Below are 9360 nucleotides of genomic sequence, written 5' to 3' on the forward strand. Positions count from 1 at the left end.
ACTTAAGAGCCGGGTCGTGACACAGTAGATGCTTGTTATAGTTTTTTAGCTATCCTGTTTTTAGCAAGGCAGGTAGTGTACAGGGAGCTTGTTTGTTGGCAATAGCTACATATGGTCAGTGAGACTGACTAATACCTCCTCTATAGGACTATAAAACAAGTCTTTATATTCTGTCTTGTGTAGATTTCAACATGTCTGCTCATGGCATGGCTTCCTGAGAAGCTATGGTATTCTTTAAGGGGTTCATTCATCTTAGTGGTGGGAGTGCTTTTACCATTTGTGACAACTTGTCATCAAGTAAAGTAAGATCAATAAATTACATATTACAAATATATTAATGAACTGATAAATATATCACATAAAAAGGTGTACACTAAAATCTTCTAGTCTCCAGCTGGATGGCAGAAAACGTGACACAATTCAAGGAAGCATTTCATCTTCAAACAGTATCGGTTACATAATTTATTTTTTGTTTTCAGTGGTTACAATACATTCCTCACTGATAACCATAGCATGAGTACACTCACTTGAACACACTGCAGTAATTAATAATTTCTTCATCTGGTCAGCAAGTGTAATTAGTGGTTTAACACAGCAGACGTAAGCCTTGAATCACCTGAGATGTAATTGATTTGATTTTTACACATCTTTGTACATCTTTTGATAAAGCAAAGCAAACAGGTACCAGTAGATCAAGTAGTAACTTTGCTACAAAGAATGAGTAGTCAAAACAACATTATAACTGTGGTAACTTGCAAATTATATGAGAAAGGCACAGAAACATGCCAGCAGCAGAAACAGTATGATAGGAGCAGGGGCACTGGATGCTGATCTGAAGATTGTCCTGCCGTTAAGACTCTGTGCAGGCCGAAACACTTTGGTATATTCTGTCTTAGTCGGGAACATCATCATCTGGTGGTGTTGAAGAAAATGTTAGGCATCATTTATGACAGACTGAAGTGTAATCCATTATTTTGACTTGATGTTCTTCTGTTATAAAAGGCCACTTGTTTGAGAAATGATGTCCCAGGCAGTATAATTACAATGATGAAGGCGGACATGTTGAAGGGGTCTTGATAGGATCAACCACTAAGACTGTAGTACATTTGGGTAAAGTTGCATTCAGATCTACAATATCATTGATTATGTGCTTTCTTTCCTTTTCTATTGTGTCACTGTGTGTTTTTAAATCATCCCTATTTGCATATAACGCAAATAGATAGATAGCTAGTTGTCAATGGTATGAACCGCATAATTTGTTTTCTTTTAAATATAATTATAGGGTGCGGTTATTATTTAAGGTTGTGGAAGGATCACCACCTATCATTATTACTGGTAATAACTCATAGCTGAATTATAGTTGAGAACGAGTGAGTAAGGTGGGGGGCAGGGAATGTTTGTAAACTGCATTGTTTAAAAAAGGTACTAGGCTGCATGTTTATCTCTTTGTGCATTACACTGATAACTGTCATACCGAGAGCCAACTGCAACTGATTTCACAGATTACTGCAATTTGAATCAAAGCAGGGCAAACTAATCAGGAAAATCATCCGATACCTCAAAAGGTACAAGCATACTGATAAGATTTATTGTTTTAAGTTTGAACTCAAGCCCATTGACTTTGAAATGAAGGGATGACTGGCGTTAAAGTTATGACTTTTTGTTGGGTGAACAGTGTTCATGTCCTTTGTTATACATACCCTCGAATGCTTAACATAAATCGAGACTACCTAGCAGTTGAAGGTTTTCCCCATCTGTTAACCTCTGACTGAACTTGTGTTTGACACAAGACCAGACTGAAGACAATGGTGAAAATAGCACAGATCAAGGATAGTATCATCAGGGAAGATACCAAGTATCTGGCAGTGACGTCCAACCCAAAGACATCTGCATTCATTGACTTTTGCAAACACATTGCAAAAGAATTGATCCTTCTAACAAGTATTCAAAGAGTGGATGTAGCCTTCTTCTTCTCCTGCAATGTTGTAATGGCACCTGACTCGAGAATTAGCACCAACAAATGTTTTTCAATGCACTCAACTTCTAATTTTCATTAATTCCCGTTTTCATCTGTTGTTTTTCTGTAAATCTGGTTAAAATTAGCTGGAAATCTGGCTGTGTCAGAAAAGCATTGAGAGATGGACTCATTCATTGTTTGTCTTCGTCTTTAAAAATGGGATTTGTTGACAAAAAGTAAAAAGAACGCCTCATACTCTAGATAGATATAACTAATTACTTCCTTGAGGGACATGTTGTCCTATTGTTCCATTGATGTGGTTACCCTAAAACTACAGCTGTAAGTGTCTTAATCTTAGTCATTTTATTTCATATCCTTACATCAGTGATGTGCATCCACATGTGCATACAGAGATGCCAAATACCTGGGTTCCCGTATGATCTACCTCTAAGATCATTGCTGTCCGTTTTGATTGTCCTGTAATGTAGTCTAACAAACGGTTCTCTTACAATGACTTCTCCAGAGGATAATCTCTTTGTACTACCTCTTTGAACCACTGTAGTTAAGAATTATCTTTGAATAGTGTTGCATCGAGCCACTGCATTATGCAATACCATTAATTCAAAGCCAATCTGGGACACCACTGGTTTAATATAGTACCTTTAACACCAAGATGGAGAATAGCACGTACCAGGTTGTTGTCCACTTTGATAGACTCTTTAAAGACTGTCCAGACCACTGCTTCATTACATGAAGGTGTGGTTAAGGAGCCATTGTAGCGGTAGTATTCTTTTCGGTTCACATTGCCAAGCAAGTCATCAATGGAGATCTCTTCTGTAAATTCAACTTCTGCACCTACGTGGAGGAAAAAATGCACAAGATGTATTGGCACATTTGTGCATCCACATTCAGTATTTTTGATCTTATATCCTACAAAACAAGCATGCACTCACCAACGCTTGTAATATTTTCCAGGTATTTAGCCAGTTTATTCCAGGCATCCATACTAGGTTCAGGATTTGTCTACAGAGACAAACGTGGAGAATGAATAAGGAACATTTGACTATACAGTAGCACAATCTGCTGGTTTAAAAAAGCTACACTACTTGCCTGTTGTTCTGAATTGACACTGCTTTTGGCTGTATCTGTAGCCTGGAAAAGACATTGAGAAAAGCCGTTTATAACAAAGTCAGGAAAGAAAAGAAAGAACAGTTCCCTCTGCTAATATGCACTGAAAACTCTCAACCAATTGCAAAATAATCATTATGAGCCGTCAGTTCTACAGTTTATACAAATATGCACAAGGTTTGCATTTGGACTTGCATGATTATACACCCTTAAATAGAGGTTTTATACATTTGTATTTAACATTTATGTCAAAACCTTTGACAAAGTGATCGAGCATTGTTATATGTTATTCTGTTATTCCCTTTAGCAAACTGTACATCAGGCATGACTCATACTAACCATCAGACAAGCGAAAGAATGGCATTGTATAACGCAGCTCAGTGATTAATGACAGCACGTTGAGATTTAATCTTGTCTCTTATTAGATAATGCCAGTATGTCTCCTGTTACCAAATGCAATCAGTCACGCCTAGTTTGGTGCTTTTACATTTTCTTAGCACAGATACTGTCATTTTTGTCATGGGCAGACGCCTTGTTTCTTAAACTGGACAAACAGGTGTAGTCCTCAGCTGATTCTCGTAAAAAGGTGGGGAAATAAATAGATGAGAAGTCAGGTAATGTTAACTCAATAATACTACCTGGAGCCCTTCACCACCACCACCATCCCCAATTAGTTGTTAAAATAGGTTTCAGCTGCTTTTCCACCATTTCCTTTGTGCATTACACACTAAAAAATCAATAATGTCAGTTTTTTTTTTTTGTATTTGTTTGTATTGAGTATATTTTGTCACTTTTCCAGGGTGAACACACTAAACACTCCTCCCTGTATATAAATACTATATAGTATAGATCTAAATAACAACTACTGGCTTACTACATGAACGCATCAAACACACTAAATGTTACCTCAATAAAGAATCCCAGCACTGCCAGATCAGGAATCTCCACTGCCTCATCCACTGTTAAACCCTTCCTCTTGTTCACTATGTGCATCTGGACAAAGACACAAATATTGACATGTAGTATACACACTGGCAAAAGCAAAATCTATTGGAAAACAATGCCTTCACAGCAAAAATGCAGTAGTTTAATGCTTATAACTACCTCCATTGGGTATCTGTGTGAATCCACTGTGTGCTCTGAGCCATTGGAGTCCAGTGAGCCCCAATGGAAGTGGAACTGTATGGTGGAGTAGACGTATCCCAAACCTCCCTCTGAGACCTCCACCACATTGTCCTGCAGTATACACTTCACTGGTTGAGTTGAGCGAGAACACAAGGCACAGTGTAAATGTCTTTTATTTTAATTATGGGCAAACCAAATATAAAAGCTTGGAAAAACAACTGAAACGATTAAAACTGTTATTATTATTATTTTTGACAACTTCTCAATTAATCGACTAATTGTTGCAATTCTAATCATAACCCAAAAATAATACAGTTAAGCATTAGTTTTGTTTTGGAATCTTAGTAGCATCAATTCTAATGAAAATCATCAATAATAGTAATTGTAGCATACACAGATTTAACAGAAACTTAATAAAGTTAGTTCATCTTTGAGTCCTTTTAGGCTCAATAAATATCCACCAAAAACACCCTATAATCTGAAAGAAACTTTCAAACCTGTGTGGCCTGTGTTAGTGATCTTCGCAAAGGCTTTTTTGTTTTCAAACCCTGTAAAACTGAAGTCACCAAGATTCTTGTCGATCACAGTGTTTGTCTCAATGTTAATGGGTGACTGGCTTTCGCCGTCGCAGTGGGAGTAAGGCAGAACGTGCCAGTTAGACGGCTGGTAATCTGAGGTTTGGAGAAGAAAACAAATGTTTAAGTGTCTAAATCCCATTGTAAAAGCATTAAACTGTCCAATCACTGTCAGTGATGTATATATGATACGTACTACAGTGCTCATCATAGCACCACGGAGGACCTAAAGAATAGAGCAGTCAGATTTAATGTGTCAACTCAGAGTCATAAATATTAAAGATTCTATATGTGGTGATTTTTCAACTCACTCTGAGCTAAAGTAGTAGCAGGGGAGGCAAACACTCGACGTTCATTAAGATGTTGTGTAGGACGATAATTGTTGGTGAGTTTTGTGTCCATGGGAAACTTTTTAATCTAAGAACAAAGCAAAACACGTTTCCTCCAACAGATCCACTGCAGTGACATTACTGTCAAACACACATTTTGTAGTACAATTTCTTAGCAGCAGAAACCGATGATGAGTTGAGGGGCCCCTCAGTGGACGCCCCCTTACTTTATCTGTACAGGTTAAGCAACCACAAACCTTCCTTCCTTCTGGCAGAGGGCCCATAGTGTTAGCGCAAAGCACTTATTCTAATCATATTATAATTTTTCATTTCAGAGGCACTGGCTTAATGAGTACTGATTTCACCCCTATAAACACTGTAGGAGTCATGATGGACAGTTAAAGGATCAAAATCAATGAGATTATCTGTTTTATTCCAGGAATAATTCTTCCTTGTCAAACAACTGGTGCCTACATTACCCACAATGCAACTCAACCACCAACAGTTTGGTTAGCGCGCTGCTTTAAACTGGGCGGTTCCAATTCTTTTTCATTCTTGAGGTCAATACCTGCCGTCTTCATAATATGCAAATAACACACTGTATTGTCTTTCAGAATAAGAGTCAAAGGTGCTTGAAATGTGGATACATATATATCAAGTTACACTACAGAAATCGACATGTCTGAATTAAACACACACCTTAAAAGTTATAACGCGATGAAATGGTGCTGCATTAAATGCTACTTTTATGAAGGATATAAAATGCGTTTATTTTCTGAGACTAAAGGTGTCCGCAGCAATTTCTGAACTCTTACTTTTGCATATTTACTGCTGTCAGCATGTTCTCAAATACAATACTCTAACTGTTCTAAGTGTACGTAGTTAATATAACTGCGGCTGAGGTCAAAGAGTCATGCACCTGCTGAGCCACGAGACACGAGAACGCGAGAACAGGTTTCTCCTTACTATCACCTGATGGCTGTTACGTAGATCAGATGGAGAGGTTAGATATGTCATTCTACAACATACGCCCAGTATTTTCTCTTGTTGAGTCAACAGAAAATAACAGTGATTATCAAACATGATCACCATACCAGATACCAGCATGCCACAGTATGTCCTGGAACTTGTTCTCTGATGATGCTTGCCTGCATGCATCAGTGACTGATTGTGTAACAGTTTGTGATTCCACTCGCCACAGGTCATCACAATTTTTACTGGTTCAGTTGTACAGAATGACTAAGCAATGAGTGAATACTATTCTTATCCTGGCGTGAATTGCCGTCCAATGTTTCTTCACACAGCTCAGACGGGTTAACCTGCTTACCGCTGGCTATGGCAGGGAGCAACTTTATCATTCATTTGAAGTTTCTGGCCACCTTGTGAGTGTAAGTCTGATATTCAGTCTTTTCTAGCTCTATTACTGGTCTTAACCAATGTATATCAAGTACTTCAGCTGTGAAATGCTCCTCTATGTTCACCAGCTAGTCAACAAGTGTGTCTGTCTGCAGTTTGTTGCCTAGCAGGTAGTGTACAGTGGGTTGTTTTTTTTTAATTTTACCACTAAACATGGCCTTTCCTCCTCTTATCCTCCAAAATAGAGGTTTCCATGCTGCTCGACTCACCAGATTTTTGCTGACGTTGATTGGCTCTTTAAAGACTGTCCACACAACTGCTTCACTGCAGTTGGGGGTGGTCAGGGAGCCCATGTACCTGTAGAACTTTGTGAGGTTTACATTTCCAATCAGGTCGTTGATAGAGAAGTGATGACTTATATCAACCGCAGCACCTGTGATGTCTGTCAGGTAAGATGTAAGGTTGCTCCATGGTCCCGACATATTCTCATCATCTTCTGTTGCCTTTAGAAAGAAGATATTGTAATTACACTTGCAATATTAGTTTGATAAAGTAAGATAAAATTCTGCAAAAAAATTTATTTTACAATTTTAGTAATGTTTTCAATTTGTGATGTTTATGGAAAAGTTAGCACTATAAGAGTTTTCCTTGGAATAAAAATTTTAAGTGTAGGACATACATTTATAAAAAACGCAAGAACAGCAATGCCTTCTGAGTCCTGCACAGCCTCCTCCACAGTAAGACCTTTCTTCAGACTGACTATGTGCATCTACAACAGATAACATGAACCCATCAGACAAAGTAAGGTAAAATTAGACACACATATGTAAAATAGGCATGTTGTTTATAGTGAATGCCAGTGAACAATACTGTACCTCCATTGCATATCTGTGCCCATCAATCATGTGCTCCGAACCTTGATTATGTTCTTCGCTGCTCCAGTGAAAGTGAAACTGAATTGTAGAATATGTTTCACTGAGTCCACCTCCTGTCACTTCAACTTCCTCTTCCATCAAATTGATTTTCACTGTGCATGGGAGAGATGGAGAAGCGTTTTAAGTGGTTATAGTTTGGAGTATATAGAAGTTAAAACACATTCTTATCATCATACGAACAGCTTTGTGCCCTTACTACACTTCTTTCACAAATATAGAAACTGTTGTACAATTCAAAGGCAAAGACAAAAAAACACATGGAAGTCTCAGTTTGTGTACCTGTATGTCCAGTGTTTATGATGGACTTGTTGATGTATTGATTGTCGAAGTTGGTGAAGGCAAAGTTATCCAGGTAATGGTTAGTCTCAACTAGGTTGGTGACTATGCTAATGGGAGACTGCCTGTCAGATCCACAGGAAGACTCAGGAAGGTCTGCCCATTTTTCTGGTGTGGTGTCTGTGAAAGTTAAGAGGTTCTCTTAATGTCACAACAAACTAACGTAGACTAATGATTGTTTGATCCAAATAATTCAATAAGTCAGACATCTGTCCTTACTTACTGCAGCCAGTATAGCACCAGTCACTTCCAGTTTCTGAAACAGAAATATAGCCAACATAGAGTAGCCAAATGATACAAACAGCATCAAATGTGGCCTTATTAGCATTATGTGATGAAATACGGCCCTGCCTGAGGAACACTGTAACTGAGACCTGACACATTCACTTAAGTACTGTTCTTATGTCAAATTTTCTTCACTTTATCCATTTTATGCTACATGAAGTTCTATAACTAGGTTCTGTAACAAAGACCACACTCTGGGGGCGCCGGTTAGCTCAGTCGGCCCTTTCCCTCCCACAGTATTCCACATTTGTTCATAATGTGTAATAAACTTTTCTTATTATATACAGCCGTTGGCGTGGTCTTTGTTAGTGAATTTATATCCACAACATTTCAGAGAGAAATGTACCTTTTACTTCACTACAGTTACATGTACAGCTATACTAAATTTAAATAAATAAAAAACATATAAAGAGATTATAAAAAGAACAATGCATTGCTAAAGGTTAAAAAAGTTGTGTCTGGCTGGGGCCCCCCTGTTTGAGTTATTTCCACCAAAAGAGATTTCCCTCTAAACTCTTTATTTGGTTTTACAGTTTGAGGTCCAAAGAAATAATCAAATATTTCCACAAATAAATAAAAATCTAGTCCAGTAATCATATCAAGACCCCTCAGTTTTATATGGGCAAGGTTTGACATTGTTGTATTACTACTTTAAACCAAAGTATCTGAGTGCTTCTTCCGCCACTGTCTCTATCATATGGTATGGACAGCTATTGTCGATGCTCTATTCCTTAACCTCGTTAGTTTTGTATATTGGATGCATTTTTGAGGCTTAAATATGAGAAAATAAGCAATTCACCTAAATAAACAGAATCGTACTGTCAACAATGGAAATGACATTGTGAGAGGTAGTGTATTCTGCTCTACAATACAAACACAAATTATGGATATGATACAACAAGAGGCAGAAATAGAAATGTATGCATTTTACTCACCACCTTTTACCAAAGCTCCCAAACTGATGCACAGCAGAAAGGAGAAGAGATGCATCTTCAGGAACAAAAAAAAAAATCAATCAATTATCAATCACAAGATCTTGAATTGGATTTTTGTCGTTTCACTATGTCGTTCTTATTTCAGAAGTAACCAAGTTTTCAGAGAGGTTATATAACAGCCTCAGTGATGTCTACCTGGTATACTTAATGATGAAGTCCTTGTATGCTACCTTTAATCAAAAGAATATCAATAGTGTCAGTCTCAGGCCAGGACACAAGGCAAGGAGTCACTTACCAAAAATCCCATTTAAGTGCACTAATATCTATCTATCAATCTATAAAGCAAGAAATCTCTGTCTGTCTGTGTGTGTGTGGCTGTGTGTGTGTGGCTCAAATATC

At 37.8% G+C, this 9360-nt stretch overlaps 1 protein-coding gene across 1 annotated transcript in view; it reads right to left on the reverse strand.

The window, feature by feature from the left end:
• LOC118325615 (carbonic anhydrase-like) overlaps nucleotides 1-9016 on the reverse strand; it is a gene marked incomplete at its 5' end in the record, with an annotated part of 22588 nt that extends 13572 nt beyond the window's left edge. Inside the window, 11 exon segments of the mRNA XM_035658357.1 lie at nucleotides 3992-4078; nucleotides 4190-4338; nucleotides 4708-4881; nucleotides 4982-5011; nucleotides 5097-5202; nucleotides 6740-6973; nucleotides 7150-7239; nucleotides 7346-7497; nucleotides 7685-7861; nucleotides 7965-7997; nucleotides 8962-9016. Coding sequence (XP_035514250.1) covers nucleotides 3992-4078; nucleotides 4190-4338; nucleotides 4708-4881; nucleotides 4982-5011; nucleotides 5097-5202; nucleotides 6740-6973; nucleotides 7150-7239; nucleotides 7346-7497; nucleotides 7685-7861; nucleotides 7965-7997; nucleotides 8962-9016 — 1287 coding nt within the window.
• Between the last annotated feature and the right edge of the window lie 344 nt (nucleotides 9017-9360).

The sequence above is a fragment of the Morone saxatilis genome, unplaced genomic scaffold (assembly GCF_004916995.1).
Source record: "Morone saxatilis isolate NCDOM2014 unplaced genomic scaffold, NCSU_SB_2.0 Contig1, whole genome shotgun sequence".
Classification (NCBI taxonomy): Eukaryota; Metazoa; Chordata; class Actinopteri; family Moronidae; genus Morone; species Morone saxatilis.